The following is a 19,705-nucleotide window of genomic DNA, read 5'->3' on the forward strand; positions in this document are numbered from 1 at the left end:
GTGACGTTTTGAACTAAAAGGTACCACATTGTCGGTTGTCGATTAGGTTGATTTCATTTTGAAGCTTTATGGAAATATGACAACAATAAGTAGGTACCCGTTTGGTTGAAAACGCCACATATATTGAAAACCTGACTTTCACAAATCTCACCTTTTTGGGTTCTTCCAACTCAGAAAGGATGGAGAATACTGACGATTCTTAGTAGCACTAGCCCAATAAAGTCCAGGTTTGTAAGTGTCAGGTATCAGTTTTTTTTTAAAGCGCTAAATATAGTTCTACAAGTAAAGCAATCCCTTACTGCCCAGCCTCTATAGTATTTTTCAAACTGGAAGGGTACGATGATAGATTTCATCTCCATACAATTTATAACCTAATAATGCCAAATGTTGCAAAATTATATTGAATTGAGATCTATCATCGTACCCTTGCAGTTTGAAATAGTTATTTACGATACAAGTGCGGAAAAGAGAAAATTCGAAAAGAGTGGCGACAGATTAAAACACGACCGCAGAGTGTTTTAAATCGACACGAGTTGCGAATTACCTATTCGCACGTGTATCGTACAACGTTTTACAGTACATATGGCCCTTTAAACTTTCGACATATGCATGAAAAGTGCTCTTTACGCACTAGGGCGAGAAAGTTGCACCATATGTACTGTAAAATACTTTTTAGTACATATGGTGCTACATATACGTTACCGCCCTAGTGCGGTAATTAGTACAATACGTGCATATGTCGAAAATGTAAAGGGCCATAATTATGTACTGTAAAACGTTGTACAATACACGTGCGAAAAGGTAATTCGCAACTCGTGTCGATTAAAACACTTCCTTCGGTCGTGTTTCAATTTATCGGCACTCGTTGCTAATTTCCTACTTTTCGCACTTGTATCGTAATGTACTAATAATAAAGTAGTAATTGTAAAATAAAATTAAAACTTTTTTTATATATATTTTTTTGGATTCAAGTAGGTACAGTGAGTAACAACATTGCATGGCCTTCTAATTATAACTATTATAGAAAACGGGATATTTATCATGTTTATTTATATTATTTATTTCTCGATATTTTGGCCGGTCTTGCAAGACCAGTCGTTGTGGAGATCCCTGGGGAGGCCTATGTCCAGCAGTGGATGTCTTGTTGGTGTAGATGGATTCACACAACAAATGAAATAACATTTTTTCATATTTGTTATCCGTAGTTGTCCCTGTACCTGAAAGAAAAATAATATCATGATAGCACAAATTCTCTAATGTCAGGAAGAAAGATGATGCAACAATATGGATTCTAATAAAGTTATCATTTACTTACCCAGTAATAATTGTGTTTTTCATTCATAGACAAAATTCCATAATTTTCATCCCCAGGAAATGTTTTATTTTACTTTATTGCAGTGAGGATGTCCTGATTTTTTCTGGCCAATGAAGGAAAACATTTTATTTCCAAGAATGCCTCTTCATTTTGCACAATACCTAAAAAAACCTAGAGTTAGTGACACATTGACTATTCGGCAACCAAAACAGTAATAATTACATTATATAGGTATTGTTCACTGCTTATATCTACCATTACGGAAGAAGTGAGAATTATTTTCTAAAAAGATCGGCACGAGAAAAGTACAATGTACAATGAAGGAATGAAACTGTACCTACCTTACGAAACTTCACCATCATGAATTCCGCTTCAATTGAGTCTGAATTTTTCTAGATTTTCGCGGACCAGAACACCGATGATTTTTGTAACTTGATTTAGACGTTGCTATGATTTTCAATTTATACAAACAAATTGATGTCACAATAAACATGACCCTATGTGTCAGTGTCAACACTGTCAAATAAAAATGCACTAAACATGACGGCACTGCAAATCCTGCCAGGTCGGCCAGGCAACGTCGCCAACGTCATAGAGTGGCAACGCCGCACGCAACGTATTTGTACACGACATTTGTGACACACACATATGTAAAATTGATGAAAAAATTACGTTGATTTATGTATGATTTCTGTATGGAACAAAGTTTTTCTATTAATTTAGCGCAAACGAATATTCGAAAGTAGATAAATGAGCAAATAATGGTGTAGTAATAGTGTGTAGTGCCTTAATTAAAGCAGATTGAATTTTGTATGAAAATCGAACCACCTTAAAATGTTTTTTCCCCTATCGATGTGTTCCCCTCATTATTATACGACACGGAAACATCTAAGTGTCCTGCGAATTTTGACCACCACTAGAGGCATAAAGGCATTGCATTGTCGTTAATGTATAAAAAGGGTAATTGTGGTATTTTCTATAAAAAGGGACCTTATTGTCGATGGCGCTTACGTCATTATTAACGATGCTCCGATATAAATACAATGCCGCGCGACGCTGTGCGCGGCGTAAGCGCCATCGACAATAAGGTCCCTTTTCATAGAAATTGCCTTAATAATCGATAGTTAGGTAACTTCTATCGATAGTCGTGGTTCCCATCACTAGCGCGCATCTAAGTGACCCGTGAATTTTGACCGCCACTCTAGAGGCATAAAGGCATTGTATGGTTGTTAATGTATGAAAACAGGGGCCAATGACACGTCAGACACACAGTCTATACATTTACAGCATTTTAAATGGAAACTATTACCTACAACTCTTTTATTCTTGTTGCTATTTTACAGTACATATGGCCCTTTAAACTTTCGACATATGCACGAAAAGTGCTATTTGACGCACTAGTGCGAGAAAGTAGCACCATATGTACTGTAAAAGTTTATACTTAGCTTTAACTTTGTGCAACTAAAATACTGGTTATTTACAAATTTAACTATATTTTGTGTAAAATCTGAAGAGCTTATATTAAAATCTACTTCCACGAGCGAGGAAACGATGCAGATACACAATGGAATTAAAACAGCAATTTGCTAATTTTTCACACATTTTCTGAAATAAGTTTTAAAAATGCCGTTACTTGGGATTAAAGGATATTCGCAGAATTTTTCAAATATACTTAGAAGTCTTAATTTGTTAGTTTTTCTATCCCTTAGGCATATTTTGCGTAAATAATTATAAGTCATGCTGAGTAACTTTTACTATGAGACCAATCACGAAATGGCGAAAAAAATTTTACGAAACAACATTTTTTACACACATCCGGTAGTACTATTAGTTATTCTGTGACACATCTATGATTTATTCGCAGATATATGTGCCATTTTCAACCAAAAGGGTACTTATTGTCGGTTGTCAATAAGGCCCTATTTTCATATAGCTTCATGTTGAAATCAACCTTGTCGACCTTTTGGTTGAAAACGTCATATATAATTTAACAATAAATATGCAGGTTGTCTGGAAGAGATCGCTTTTAAGCGATAAGACCGCCTGTTGCTGCTTAGTTTTTTATGTTAATTTGCTGTATTTAATCATGTTTCATTGTGCACAATAAAGAATATTATTATTATTATTATTATTATTATTATTTTCTCATGATCGTTGGCAATCAATCAATCAATCAATATATTTTATTTCAGACTAATGTCCATAATGGCAATCCTATACTGTGCGTTTCTCCCGAAACTTCCTGCCTCGTACAGCTAAACTGTGGAAAAAAACTGTCGCCCGCGATGTTACCGGGCCGATACGTCCTTCAAACCTTTAAGAAAAAAAAAGCGCACTCCCTTCTTAAATGCCGGCAACGCACTTAAAACCCCTCTGGAGTTGCATGTGTCCATGGACGATGGTAATTAGTCTGCTCGTTTGCCGTCTATTATCACAAAATGATGTTGTCCTTGACTGAAAAGCGATATAATTTTTGAATATGACGATGTACAATTACTACAAATAAAATATATTCTATTCTATTCTATATCAAATGATATTTCATAAATATCTAAGTTCGGGATAACGTTGTTATTAATCACGCAGCGTCTTACGTAAGCGAACAACACGCGAACGCGAAGCGAAGCGGCGCGGCGGGCCCACGGCGTTCGCGACGAGATCGCCCACGTAGGACACTTCTATAGGTATCAAAGGATTGCTTCACCCCGCGCCGCATCGCTTCGCTTCGCGTTCGCGTGTTGTTCGCCTACGTAGTTCGCTACGTCAGGGTTTGGAACCCACGTCATCGGAATTGAGAGACTGGAATGCAAAGTGAAGACGAGTTCGCATGGAAAATAAATAAAACTAAAAACGATTGTTTACCAAATACTTTATTTATCTTACAGGTAAAGAGTGTACAGGTTTTTAAAGGGTCGGCAACGCGCATGTAATATCTCTGGTGTTGCAGGCGTCCATAGGCTACGGTGACTGCTTACCATCAGGCGGGATTTGTAAACACAACTCGTGAAAACCGTTCAGACTCTTTGAATTTTAAAATTTTTTCCTTAATGCCTTCGTCTTTCTTGGGCTTAAGTTACCAAGCGGACACAAAAATTGATGTTAAACAAATACTATTTCTTACTCTTGTTATCAGTTTGCTCTCTCTTTCTCTTATTGATTGGGTTCCTCGGGTCGTATATGTCAAACCAATCGTCCCCTTTTGTGGAGGCGTCTTTCGCTAGGAGGGGCCCTTTTTCTTCGAATTTGAGAGTGTGACCCAGCCTGTGTACAAAATAAAATGTTATATAGAATATTGTCTTCGGTTACCGCGATAGTTACTCATGAAATAAATGAATGGGATGTATTATAAATTCAATATACGCGATATAATCCGTTTTCATAGTTTTATTTCATGTTATATAGAGTCAGACTAAGCTAACTCGGCAGCAATTTTAATAACACATATTGTGCAAGTGTTATTTTAAACGTCAACTTTCTATGAAATTATGACGTTTAAAATAACGCTTGCACAATATGTGCTATCAAAATGGCTGCCGAGTTAGCTTGGTTTGACTCTACAAACCATTTCTAAATTAATAAAGAAATAATTTTATGCTCAACAACAAGTAGGTAATAGAAACCGGTTGAGCGTGAGATAGATATTACGATACAAGTGCGAAAAATAGGATATTCGAAACGAGTGGCGATAAAGTAAAACACGACCGAAGGGAGTGTGTAAATCGACACGAGTTGCGAATTACCGATTCGCACATGTATCGTACAACGTTTTAGAGTACATATGACATAGTTACGTAATGTGCTAATTATCGCACTAGTGCGGTAAAGTAGCACCATATGTACTGTAAAAGAAATTACAACATTGTAATAGTTATTTACGATACAAGCGCGGAAAAGAGAAATTTCGAAACGAGTGGCGATAAATTAAAACACGACCGCAGGGAGTGTTTTAAATCGACACGAGTTGCGAATTACCTTTTCGCACGTGTATCGTACAACGTTTTACAGTACATATGGCCCTTTAAACTTTCGACATATGGACGAAAAGTGCTCTTTACGCACTAGTGCGAGAAAGTAGCACCATATGTACTGTAAAAAATAAAGTGACGGTAGCTGTTCCTGTACCTGTTCAACTCGCACATGGCCGGTTAGCAATTTATCATCTTCTAAAGTAACAATAATATATACACGGTGTTACTTGAGCCACTAAAAAACCCGAGACACCCCAACAATTTTTATTTACTTTGAACTCATCTTGAGTCTTTATTCTTTAATCCGATATTTAAAAAAATATCAGTTATTTAGTTTTCTTAACAATTCTATTCGACAGGTCAAGATGCTATTAACAGACCATTTGCATACCTTACTGCAACGAGATAAGGTTTACCAATAACCAGTTAAGGATGTTGCTCATTGACAAATAACGTGTCAAATGCTAGTTATTGATATTGATGCATTACAAACTTGTAGAATGGGCATGTAGAAATAATAAATTATTAATAAAATTACCCCCATTCAAACATAGCGCGATCGATTCGCCTATCGATTCTAAAGTTAAAAAAACTATTTTAAGTTTTCAGTGGGTCGTGAAACACCGTGTATATTCATTTAGATACAACGCACAAACACATGGCAAAAACACAGTCTATTAAACAAGTCATTCGATGAAACCGTCTAGACAGGGCAATCGTGCGGAATGCGAGGGGTGTACCGCGCGCACCCGAGCTGCATATATTGCCATCGTTAGTAGCTCGGTACACATCAAAGGCATCGGACTTTTTACACTGTGGCAAAAGTACCGAATGTCGATCAATTTCCGACATGCCATGTTTCCGCGTAAGCTAACGCTTCTGCTCGTTATCTACCACTTGTCGCCAAAAAAAAAAAAAGACATATATGCTACGAAAAGTCATGTGTGAAATTTCCATACATTAACTACATATTTAAGTTTAGAAAAAAAAAGAAAATTGAGAAAGGTATGTTGAGGTGGTTTGGACACGTGGAAAGAATGAGTGAAAGAAGGCTAACAAAGAGAGTGTATAAGGGAGAGGTAGAAACGGGAGTTGGAAGGGGCAGACCTCGGCGGACTTTCTCTGATCAGATCGGGGAAATCCTGAAGAAAGGCCAGGTCAAGAGCACCCTAAACCGGCGAGCGTGTATGAGGAATGTTATGAAAGTGAAGGAAGCGAAAGAGGTATGTCAGGATCGTAGCAAGTGGAAATCCGTGATCTCTGCCTACTCTGCGACTAAATAGGCGTGAGTATATGTATGTATGTATGTTAAGTTTAGATGATTTTGGCTAGGCCCCCTGTTAAGCCGCTTGGTTTGTACTAACTTACCAGTCGTCACTATTAAGGTTCTCATCCTCCGCCCCCGCTTCTGCTGTGGCTGACGCTTCCGCCTCTGACGTAGACGCCTTCTCTTTTATAGCGTGCAGTTTATTTTTGAACTTGGCGAGTAGCTCTAACGTGAAGGTTTCTCTGTAACAAATGTTTAGTGGAACCTCGATAATACGAATCTCAAGGGAAACGAAAAAAGCGTATAAACAGGATGTTGTGTTAACTTAAAATTACATATATTTTAATTTGTGGTGCAAAAATTCATGGTTTTGATGAAACGGTAAAACGTTTATTCCATAAAGGAATTCCTCGTCCCTAATTTATATTAACATCAAACCTTTAAACAAACAATTCTTGTAAGTATATATATGTATTTTTTTTATATATTTCGGGGATCTCGGAAACGGCTCTAACGATTTCGATGAAATTTGCTATATGGGGGTTTTCGGGGGCGAAAAATCGATCTACCTAGGTTTAATCTTTGAGAATACGCGCATTTTTGAGTGTTTATATGTGCCATTTTCAACCAAACGGGTACTTATTGTCGCTTGTCAGTTAGGCGCTATTTCCATATAGCTTCAATTAGAAATCAACCTTATCGACAAGCGACAATATGGTACCTTTTGATTGAAAACGTCACATATGTTTTCCGAGCAAAGCTCGGTCTCCCAGATACTGATACTTAACTTGCCATGAGCGCTACAAGTGAGTGTCCTTTTACCCGCCACAGTCGGAGTCTTAAGTCGCCAATGCAATAGGGACTTACGCGGGACTCCATAACATATGTCTCCCAGATACTGATACTTAACTTGCCATGAGCGCTACAAGTGAGTGTCCTTTTACCCGCCACAGTCGGAGTCTTAAGTCGCCAATGCATTAGGGACTTACGCGGGACTCCATAACATATGTTTTCCGAGCAAAGCTCGGTCTCCCAGATACTGATACTTAACTTGCCATGAGCGCTACAAGTGAGTGTCCTTTTACCCGCCACAGTCGGAGTCTTAAGTCGCCAATGCAATAGGGACTTACGCGGGACTCCATAACATATGTTTTCCGAGCAAAGCTCGGTCTCCCAGATACTGATACTTAACTTGCCATGAGCGCTACAAGTGAGTGTCCTTTTACCCGCCACAGTCGGAGTCTTAAGTCGCCAATGCATTAGGGACTTTCGCGGGACTCCATAACATATGTTTTCCGAGCAAAGCTCGGTCTCCCAGATACTGATACTTAACTTGTCATGAGCGCTACAAGTGAGTGTCCTTTTACCCGCCACAGTCGGAGTCTTAAGTCGCCAATGCAATAGGGACTTACGCGGGACTCCATAAAGTTTAATTTCGCTTAACGCGATCGGCTGGCGTCCGGGACAGGGCATATTCCTTCGCCGTCTGGCGTTCAAAAGGTTAACTTTTTCGACGCCAATGACGGATATATCCGCACCGTAGGTCCAACACCGACGACGGATTAATTCGTCACAAACCACAGAGCACCATAGACCTACGTGCATATGCATAGGGTTCAACTTCCGTTTTGACACTTTCCTTCCTCCATTTTTGGGGGGTAGCTAAAAGTTAATGTATTAGATTAGCTCAGCATGAGCCAAGCTAAAATCGTGCGAAGCGGCGTCGCCTGAGGCAAACATGTATACCTACTGCTCATTACATTTCTGCACTTACTTCCCCTACTAGTATCATTGGGCAATAAATAAAGCAAATAATAAAAAATAAAGCATTTTATTTAGTGTACATTTTTGAATAACATAATCATGATTTCATTACAATTTAAATAATAGTATCCATTTTAAACTAGCTAGGTATCGTAAAATAATAGTTTGGCTATTTTAAGTAGGTTATGCAACTGATCAACTGGTACTCGTGTGATCGTATTATGAAACTCGCTTCGCTCGTTTAATAAAACCACACTCGTGTTTTAAGGCTTACTTTTGTGTACAGTTTCAATAATTTTCTTTCGACGGTGAAATAACATAATTTGAACATTTAAATAGTGGCAGAATGCCTCTTTTACTAATAAAAAAATACTGTGGCGAAAAGTTGTAAGAAACAAAATCCTTAACGATACAGGATTTTAAAGGGCAATAGGATATGTTATTGCGTTATTCCGGCATTTTGCCACGGCTCCTGGGAGCCTGGGGTCCGCTTGACAACTAATCCTAAGAATTGACGTAGGCACTAGTTTTTACGAAAGCGACTGCCATCTGACCTTCCAACCCAGAGGGGGAACTAGGCCTTGTTAGGATCAGTCCGGTTTCCTCACGATGTTTTCCTTCACCGAAAAGTGACTGGTAAATATCAAATGTTATATACCAATAGGATACCATACACAATATATCGTAAAATATACCCTGCTAAACCTAAATGCTGGAGTAAAGATACAAAAAGGTTTTTTTTAAATGCGTAATTTATAAATGCTTTCAATTAGAGTTTTGAATGATTCACGGTTAGTTTCACTAGACTTATATTGACCGGGATATAGACCGTGATTACCTTTTGTATTATTTACAAATACAAAACAAAAGACAAAAAATTTTGTACAAATAATACAAAAGGTAATCACGGTTTATATCCCGGTCAATAAAAGTCTAGTGAAATGCTTTCAAAACTAAATAAAAACAAAAATTGATACAGTAACGTTACAATGGTGGTGTAAAAATAAAGTTGACAGAAATATATCCCTTAAGTTATAAAACTTTCCTTTTGTACATGAACTTGTAATAAATTATATTGTTTTTGTACAAAAAAATATCAACATTTACACAATACACCTTTGTTTAAAAATACTGCAATTATAATTATAAAACTCCCGTGAGACTCAAACATATTAGATACACGCCGCGCCCTCGACCAGTGAAGACGTGTCGTGTCTCCGTGAAGACGGTCCTCGTAAATTGGACCGAAACATGTCGAGCTATTCGACTTAATAATACGTGAGTGACCCGGTTTAAAATAATCTAATATACTGCAATTATTTTAATATTATCATCGAAATTCATTCAAACATTCATCTAAATCGTCAGAATCATTAATGACAGCTTCATCCCACGGCCCATAAATATTATCCTTATATTTCTGCCATCTGACAAACATGACAGGGCAGTAAACTGTCAAGATACACACCAAAATGACATAATAAAATAACAACGTAATCGAAACTAAATATAAACTGAAAACCGTCAAAACCACCGTAAAAACACATAATGGCAAAAACAATTTGGTTCTTAATAAAACTTTAAAAAGTTGCGGGCTTAAAACGAAGAAGATGACAGAAACTGTCAAAAGCACGAACGCATCAAATGGCGTTGACAATCGTGACGCTAAACACACAGAGCCAAAGATGGCGGCATTTATTGACAGTGATTTTGACACTAATGCTATCGGTACTTCGTAGTCAAAAAAAATCATATGTATCAACATCATGATGACAGCCCAAGCGTATATAGTGTCAGTACTCACCGTATCAGTCAAAGTATGTAATATAGGAGAGACTAGGTACCCTATAACTAGGTACACTAAAACTGTTTTCAAATTACTAAGTAATTCGCTACCTTCGACAATCAAATATAGGATATAACTGCATATAGTAAAAGTTATAGCTACATATATAACTGTATATGTTTGCGTCCAATCGTTATACATATAAGTAAATAGAACAGCGTATAATACGCAAATTGATAGTCTTAGTACAACTCGAAACGAGCCTTGTACAGCTTGTTTTAGAGTCGCTTTTTCAACAAATAAATTCTTCCTTAGCTCTTCAAGAAATTTGGAATCTGTATAGTTGTCAGGGTAGTCCCGATTTTCGTACAAATTCTTGACCCAAGGTTTCTTTCTGAACGGTTTTCTTGATACTTTCGTACGTCTGCTTCTGAAAAGACGATTTTGCTTCACTCTTCTTGATACTTGCACGGGCACACACAAATTTAAGTCGTAAATGCTATGGCGTAAAGTGCAATATAAATTGCAAATAGAATTTAGAATATTGTCTTCGGTTACCGCGATAGTTACTCATGAAATAAAACTATTAAAACGGATTATAACGCGTATATTGAATTTATAATACATCCCGACGTTTCGAACCCTTTACAGCGTTCGTGGTCAACGGGTGAGTGTCACCGAACGAACGCTTAAAATATGGGCAATAAGGTCATGTAAACATATTTTTGGCTTTTTGTCCGTATCGGTATTTTAAGACGTAACCGTATTTTCCCCGGTGATGATGAGATAAAAATGAAAATGTTGTGTTTCACTTGGCAGCAAAGTTTGTTGCTTCTCAAGCCTTGAAACCCTCGCTCAAAATTACGCTTTTTTAACCACTCGCTACGCTTATGTTTTAATCTTTCGCTTCTTGTGCACGTCTCAAACACGACACGCAAACATCAACTTTGCTCCCTAGCTTTGCTTTAATAACTATTTTTAATAAAGAAAAAGGTTATTTACCTGGCAGAGCCTTTTTTAGGTAATTTCTCCTTCATCTTCTTATATTTCTCCTGTTCCTCGACATAATCCTTGTACATCTCGTTATCTTCTTTGACTTTCTTTTTATCTTCTTTCTGTTCCTCTTTTGTCTCCTGTTTATCTTCTTTGGGCGCGTTCATTTCTTTTTTCAGTTGCTTTATTTCTTTTCTAATTCTGTCTCTGCAATTAAAAAAATGTTAAATGTAAAACAATGATTTAAATGTTATTCGAGTTAGTCACATATAAAGATTTATTAATAGGGGGTATTACTGACTTATCGACAACCGACAATGTGGTAACCTTTTAGTCGAAAACGTCACAAATGTTTGTTTCAGACATGTGGGTGTGAAATGAGCTCGCTGTCGAAGTTTTCTCGAGGGACTCCAGTATGGGGTTCTTAAAAAAATCGGCCAAGTGCGAGTCGGACTCGCGCACGAAGGGTTCCGTACCATTACGGAAAAAAACAGCAAAAAAATCACGTTTGTTGTATGGGAGCCCCATTTAAATATTTATATTATTCTGTTTTTAGTATTTGTTGCTATAGTGGCAACAGAAATACATCATCTGTGAAAATTTCAACTGTATAGCTATCACGGTTCATGAGATACAACCTGGTGACAGACAGACGGACAGAGGAGTCTTAGTAATAGGGTCCCGTTTTTACCCTTTGGGTACGGAACCCTAAAAAAGGAGTGTACAGGTTTTTAAAGAGTTGGCAACGCGCATGTAATATCTCTGGTGTTGACTGCTTACCATCAGGCGAGCCTTCTGCTTGTTTGCCACCGACGTGGCATAAAAATAAAACAATAATTACCTCTCTTTCCTCCTCTCCTTATCCCTCTCCATCCCAATATAATATTCTTCCTCCTCACTCTCACTCTTCCGTCTCTTTCCCTCCGGACTGCCGCTTCGCTCCCGCTCTGGACTCCTCTTCTTAAGCTTGTCTCTTATACTGGACACGGTCGCTGCTGTTTCCTCTTTTTTCTCGTCAATTTCCTCTTGAGACGGTGGTTTGTCTTTTTGGTTTTGTTCTTCTAGTTCCAGTTCTGTAATAATATGTTATGATTAATGTTAAATTCGAGGGAGCGAGGGCGTTTAGAAAAATAAGGCTGATAATGCCTATTTCAGCCTAGCTTTTCTAACTTCATTATAGTGTACTGCTCTGAAAAAAAGGACTCGCCCACCGAGCGTTCCGTATAAATTTATTTTTTAGCATTTGTTGTTATAGCGGCACCAGAAATACGTCATCTGTGAAAATTTCAACTGTCTAGCTATCACGGTTCATGAGATACAGCCTGGTGACAGACAGACGGACGGAGGAGTCTTAGTAATAGGGTCCCGTTTTTACCCTTTGTGTACGGAACCCTAAAAATGGGCGGAAATACGACCTTAAACACAATAAATATCCCAATTTCCTTATTCAAACAACTCAGCAACCTCTTTTAAATGGTGTCTCTTTCTAACAAACAGAAATGTCAATATGTCGGATAGGGCCAACGATTGATTATCAACGGTTTGTTAACGTCATAAAAGTTTAATGGGCTGAAAACAAGGGCCTGACACTCTTTGATAGATAAAGATAGTCTTATTGCGTTTCCTATAAGAGGAAAGAGAAAATAGTGCCATGCTTTGTCCTTATCACCAACCGGGTGGCATCATAGGTAGAAGGCGATGGCGAAATACCGAAATTTATAAGAGTGAAAGAGAAAAAGTCCTATGCTGCCCAAATGTTATATGAATATTCTTTCTCTTACCCCCGGTCGCTCGGTGGCGCGTCTATAACCACTTGTATATTACTATGTCTATGGCTGAGAATTAATCAAATAATAATGTTTCTAAGCCCTGGAAAGTTTGACAGACATCAACTGGCGAATGGCGGCTTGATGTCAAGTAGCAATAAGGCAATAATAACGGGTGTCCCAAAAAGGACGCAAGATTTCAATTTGCCGCCATTTTTGTATTTTAGTGCTGGCAACCCTAAAAAAAAACTATTTGACAGCTGAATGTTTAGGGTATGGATAGTATAGAAAGGATGCCAATCTCTTAAGGCAGAATTGTTGCAAAAGTGATCGCTTTTAGCTTTAAATAATAGTTCCTAATCTCTCCGGTGGCGCTAGTTAGGCTCTGGGACATAAGGCAATAAATAACCCGACCAAATTACGTAGGTTGTTTTTGGTAGTATTTCGGTGTATGGTGGCGCCGCCTAATTACTGTTTTTTGATGGACACTTTTCATACATAGAGATTTGGCTCCTTTATATAGTCTCCATGGTTTAGGGTTTGTAAAAATGGCGGGTTATACGAAAGATCAACGCGTTTTTATTATTGAACAATATTTCAAAAGTAATGAAAGTTTGGCGGGTACGGTTCTAAAATTCCTAGTCGTGTGATCTCTCGATTCGGTGATCAAAATTGGCCCTCTTTAACGCCTTTAGACTTTTTAGGGTTATTTTAAGTCGAAAGTCTATGCCAATAAGCCCACAACCACTCATGCTTTAAGAGGAAATTCGACGCTGCATCGGAGAAAGTCAGCCGCATCTATGCAAAATGGTCATAGAAAATTTTGACAAAAGTGTGCGTATGTGCCAGCAAAGCCTAGGAGGACATTTGCCTGACGTATTATTCCACAAATAACCTTATTTTATGTATTTCAAGATTTTATATACAAATGTATTGTAACGAAAAAAAAAAATGTGTTTTTCATCAATTTCAAATCTTGCGTCCTTTTTGGGACACCTTTATAATTTTAGTATTTACCGGCCGCAGTCATTTTGCTAAGTTTAGGGTCCTCTAGCAGATCGTGGGTGGATTTAGGTTTCCCTCTGTACTCCATCGCTTCATCCTCGTCCTCCTCTGCCTCTTCACCAAATGATAGCAAACCAAAGTTTCTAGAACAAAGGTTTTATTAGGTACTAGCGACATACCCCGGTTTCTCCCGGGTTAAACAAAAAACAAGACCTTAAGAGTCCCCGGCAAGCTTGGTTCTCCATACAACATTAGTTACGCTCTCATTTTAAAACGACTCGCTAGATCTCTGAAACTTTGTACTTACAATAGGATAAGGTATATCTATGTCTGTAATTAGTTTATGTAGCTTCAGATACCATTGTAAAACAAATACAGCGAATTTAAGTTTTTCATACAAACTTGTTTTTGCTCTATTTCGTTTGTTTTATAAACTGGAGCTATCTGTACTAATATTATAAATGCAAAAGTCTGTCTGTCTGTCTGTGTGTTCCCTCTTCGCGCTTAAACCGCTGAATCGATTTAGATGAAATTTGGCATAGAGATAGGTTGAGTCCCTGAGAAGGACATAGGATAGTTTTTATCCCGAAATTCATCCCTTAAGAAAGTAAAAAGCGGGGTGGAATTGAGATAATTAATGAAGTGTCTGCTAATTTGTGTGCATAATATGCTCAAATTGAATAATTGCTTTAAGACTTTCTCCAGGCGCTATTCTTATTCTAGCTGGGGTTACTAAGTATAGCGCCTGGAAAAATTCTCATGGCAATCATTCAATTTGGGCATATTATGCACACAAATTAGCGCAGGCACTTTGTTAATTATCTCAATTCCACCCCGCTTTTCACTTTCTTATGGGATGATTTTCGAGATAAAAACTACCCTATGTCCTTCTCCGGGACTCAAACTATCTCTATGCCAAATTTAATCTTAATCGGTTCAGTGGTCAGTAACACACAGACAGAAAGACAGACAAGACTTTCGCATTTATAATATTAGTATGGATGTCCCGCAAAGGCTAATAAATTCATCGGCGAAGGCTAATTCTCTGCGGTACAAGCTTTGCTTAGTTTGGGGCTAGGTTGATCCCCTAATATTTATTTATTTATTGTATGTCCTGTCAGATGTAGCTCAAACCGGGAGGAGTGGAAGAAGAGGGGGGAGGCCTTTGCCCAGCAGTGGGACACAACAGGCTCGTAATAATAATAATAATGTCCTGTGTCTTAGTGCTTAACACTAACGGGCAGTGACGGGCGAAGTTGTAGTGTAGGTACTTACTTAATAGCTGCCGCGCGCTCCTTCTTCTTTTTAGTGACCTCAACAGGTTTAGGGGCCGCGACCCGCGGTTGGATATCGTCGAACGGGTTAATAATCACCGTGGCCCCGGTGATCTTATGTGGGTGCTCGGGACGGTCGTCCGGGCCTATCAGACCCTCGGTCAGTTTTAGGACATTGTATATGGTTTCACCTGGAAAAAGAGGGTTATGTAAGTTTATTAGTTTAAACCAGGGACCGGACAACCCTTTCCGCGATAAAACCCTTTCAATGGGCGACACTTAAACACGGCTAACACATTGAAAGACTTTCCCTTTTGAACTGCAAGCCCATTCATACCCCTACCTTTGACTAACCCTTACCGAAAAGCTAACCAAAAATAAGGCTAGCCCTTAATAAGGGTTACCCTTATCTTTAAGCGCTTTTTATAAAGGTTTCCCTTTGCGTGAAAGAGACAGGATTAGAATATATCTACGGTAGTGTATGAAAAGGAAAGAAAATACGTGCCTAGTCAAAGAACGCCGCCGTCGCCGCCGACGATCGCTCGGATTCGAAGTAATGTGTGCTTTATGAACAAGGTAGACGACTTAAATTTGCACGGTTATATGCTAAAAGGGAAGCCCTTTATAAGGCTAACCCTTATAAGCAATATGCAAGGTGTTGGTGAGCGGATGATAAGGGTTTTGTAAGGGTATTTGGGCTACCGATTACTCAAATGTGGTAGCTTTATATAAGGGTTTTTAAAAGCAAAACAAAGGGTTTCGTCTGGCAAAGGGTATGGTGAGTTAAGCCTTATGCAATACCCTTATAAAACCCCGATAAGGGATAGCGGGCCGGTCCCTCGTTTAAACATACAAATGGAATAGCCTTATGTTGTATTAGCGAACAAAAATGTTTGAAGAATTTTGCGTGGAGGTGAAGAAGTAACACATGAAAAAGATTACTCACACGCAAAAAGGATCTGTATGGATTTGCTATCTATTTTACTAGATAGATAGATAGATAAAACGTTTATTTGGATGCTGCAAAACACACAATCTTAGTGTAAAGTATAAGTAGGTACATTGCAGTCAGAACAAAACTTAAGTACTAAATTAAATTAACAAAAAATTTTTTACTTAAACACGAAATATTAGTTTTTAGTGGTTAGCTGCAGGCTGTGTGCATTGCAGCAACAACAAAAGGGTTCCGACTCAGCTATACGCTCCACTCTATTGAGCGGAGCACTGATATTCTGCCGGAGCCCAGATCACGTTACAGTTAGGTAAATATGACGGTGATAAGTATACGGTACTGTAAAAAGTGTGTAGTTGAGTGGTGTTAGAAAGTTCTGAAATAAAATACATAAATAAAACAGAAAATAAGCATAAACATAGAAATAAAAATAGTAGTGGCCATAAAATAAGAGTGAGATAGATATACTAGATATTGTTATAAAATTCAACATGCGTCATCATTTTCCTTCCTTCTAATACTAACCAGTAACTTTTCCAAAGATAGTGTGCTTGTTCTGCAGCTCCGGAGTAGCCCCAAGTGTGATGAAGAATTGGGATCCGTTGTCGTCCTTCCCCGCATTGGCCATGGCCACAAGACCTCGACGGTTAAACCGGAGTCTCGTGTGGAATTCATCCTGAAATCATTTTTGGATTATACTATATAAAAAAACTAATGCAACTAATAAGAGAGCAGATGAACTTGAACACCATTTTTTGCGATGGGGTTTAAAAATGTACGAAAGAGAATACAGTAGAATCTATCCACGAAAAAGTAGCGCATGTAACAAATTTACGCTTTAATACCGCAGATCGCGTAGTCCCCCAAATCTTCTAAATATATGATTAATATCTTAACAAGAAACATTTTCTTAGATAAATTACGAGAAATTGGTGTAAGTCTCAAAGCTACCAGAGTTTTCTTAACTTAAAAAGGGTGTTCTGCCTTTTCGCCGAAGTTTTATTAACAGAATTTCACTTGCCAAACAGGCTTATGCAGATCTACTTTGGCAACCAATAGTTTAATTATGATAACGTACATAATAAAACAGTAATTACTTTAAAAGTAGCTCCGTAGATGGATTCTCCGCCCGTACCATCTCCATTTGGATCGCCACCCTGTGCTATGAAGCCCGGAACCACTCGGTGGAATATTGTGCCTGAAAGTAAATAAGTAGTATGTTATACTATTTACACTAGAAGTGCTGAAAATAATAACTTAAAACTTATGAACTTAAAAATTATAAGCCCTATTTTTACTGTATCTGTCAGCAGTTCCACTTAATCAAAAATTACAACTTTGGGATCAAAATATTCAAAATCATTATCTTTCATCCCCGGGGGGCTTGGTCAATTTTTCTATAGTATACTAGTGACCCGCTCTGGCTTTGCACGGGTTACACAAAACCTTAACAATTTATACACCTAAACCATCCTCAAGAATCACCGCAGTGAAAACCGCATGAAAATCCGTTAAGTAGTTTATGAGTTTATCGCGAACATACATACAAACAGACAAACGCGGCAGCTGACTTTGTTGGTGGTAAGGGTGATAACATGACATGTACTCCATTTCTCATCAGAAATTGCTAATAATAGCACTTATAATTAAGGCTTAGAACACACTGCGATTAATTTCTTGCAGTTTCAGTCTTTTAAGTGCGTGCACTTATGAAGCATGCCGTACGTTACACTTTTTGTGGTTCTGAAACCGCAAAAAATAATCACAGTGCGTTCTCAGCCTTAGTCTTACCATTATAGTACCCTTCCATACATAGTTGTATGAAATTACGGCTCGCTTTGGGGGCCTCTTTTGTCCATAACTCTATGTCTATGTCACCTGCTGACGTCTTTAATAGCACCTGAAATATAAAACATTCATAATTAAATATCAGAAGTGGACGTTGACTGGGCATATAATGACAGAAAAACAGGAAAAGTGGAGTCAAATCCTAAAATACTGGTATCTAGAGGCTGCAAATGGTATCAGAAGACCGCTATCAAGATGGGACATGGAACTTAAACAAGTTCAACAAGTTGGTGAAGTGGCCCTTGACGGACTACAGTGGGAAGAGCATGGTCATTGCCAAGTGGCACACTGAGTTAACAGATATACTCTAGTCTCTTACTCAGGATTAATGGACTTATAGATAGATTTAAATAAAATAAAAAATCAAATTCAAAATGTTTTATTTGCAAATATAGGTAAGGTAATCTTACAATAAGTGGTTATTTGCAGTTGTTCTTCTTTATAAGGCACAACAAAGAAAAATAACAATCACAAATAAGAAATGCTCTCCTGGTCGCCTTTGTACGTGCTAATGCCCGAAAGTTGCGGTGTTTTCTCTTTGAATAGCCAGGCTTAATCGCTGGCAAAGTAGCTGACACCCTTCTGGTCAACAGGCGGCGTTCGGAGAAATATACTTAGCTTAGTAAACATGTAATTTATTTAAGGAAAAGTCCGTAAATGTGTAAGGAATTCTCAAAAACAGTTACCTTTCCTAGGGCGGGCGGTTCTTGAATGTAAATATTACTCATTTTAACCTCGTTGGCACTCTAACACATTTGAAGAAATCTTAGTTTTTATTTTTATCACTAAACATGAAATATGTTAACAAATTACAATAAATTAGCTAAATTAACGCAATAATCAACACAGCACAGAGACGAGCTAGCGTTGTCAGATGGTTGTCAGCGTTGCATTGACATTTGTTTGACAAATCTACTGTCAGTTTTGACAGCGTGCGTTCGGATATCTGATTGTAGCAAGGGCCTGACACTCTTTGATAGAGAAAGATAGTCTTATTGCGATTCCTATAAGAGGAAAGAGAAAATGGTGCCATGCTTTGTCCTTATCACCGACCGGGTGGCATCATAGGTAGGAGGCGATGGCTAAATATCGAAATCCATAAGTCAAAGAGAAAAAATCCTATGCTGCCCAAATTTTATATGAATTATCATTCATTCGTTCACTTATTTTTTTTAAATAGCAACACACTCAATTCAACTTAGAAATTTTAGAATAGAATACGGATAACCACTGGCTAAATTTAGTCAGCTTGACGTTCTGGAATAGCACTTGTTAAATTCGCCGTCTAAATTATGATTAAAAATTAGACATTTTAATTTTAGGCTATTTAGGCGATGTGCACGTAGAATCGCGTCCAATTCTTTCTCTTACCCCCGGTCGCTCGGTATATACTATTGGGTTGTGGGCATAAAGTAACTGTGTTGTAGGTACCAAGTTTTATTGACCGAAGCGTTAGCGAAGGTCTCCGTTTTGACTAGGGCAATCTGCTTTCGTATTTCCGGATGTTCTCTACAGGTCGCAATTCTCAACCGATTCTCATGAAATTTTGTGACCAGATTGATGAACAAATATAATTTTTTTGTCGATACAGTTTTTGGATTTTTTTTAAATGACGGAGTCGTGATAGCTCGCGCCTAGCAAGGGGACCCTGACATATAGGGTGACGCAGGAGGTGTCCGACACGGCTAGATAGGTACAGAGGTGCCATGAATGTGGCGCGGCAGACGATACCCTGCCCTGATACGATGCCCTGCCTGCCCTTTGGCT

The 19,705-nt window shown here is 38.2% G+C and overlaps 1 protein-coding gene across 2 annotated transcripts; it reads right to left on the bottom strand.

Moving 5' to 3' along the window:
* Positions 1–4,322: 4,322 nt before the first annotated feature.
* LOC134752942 (spliceosome-associated protein CWC27 homolog) lies at positions 4,323–18,794 on the bottom strand. Of its 2 annotated transcripts, XM_063688720.1 has the most exons (10): positions 18,625–18,789; positions 17,882–17,990; positions 17,188–17,288; positions 16,616–16,766; positions 15,140–15,329; positions 13,877–14,007; positions 11,935–12,166; positions 11,103–11,300; positions 6,652–6,792; positions 4,323–4,576 (listed from the first exon to the last, which is right to left on the bottom strand). In XM_063688720.1, the coding sequence occupies exons 1-10, from the start codon at positions 18,664–18,666 to the stop codon at positions 4,426–4,428; spliced, it is 1,446 nt and encodes a 481-aa protein (XP_063544790.1). In that variant the 5' UTR covers positions 18,667–18,789; the 3' UTR covers positions 4,323–4,425. The 2 variants fall into 2 exon arrangements, with proteins under 2 accessions (XP_063544790.1, XP_063544789.1); XM_063688719.1 differs by lacking the exons at positions 4,323–4,576; positions 6,652–6,792 and adding an exon at positions 9,607–10,530 and having other exon boundaries at positions 18,625–18,794.
* Positions 18,795–19,705: the final 911 nt, after the last annotated feature.

This window comes from Cydia strobilella, chromosome 25 (assembly GCF_947568885.1).
Source record: "Cydia strobilella chromosome 25, ilCydStro3.1, whole genome shotgun sequence".
NCBI lineage: Eukaryota > Metazoa > Arthropoda > Insecta > Lepidoptera > Tortricidae > Cydia > Cydia strobilella.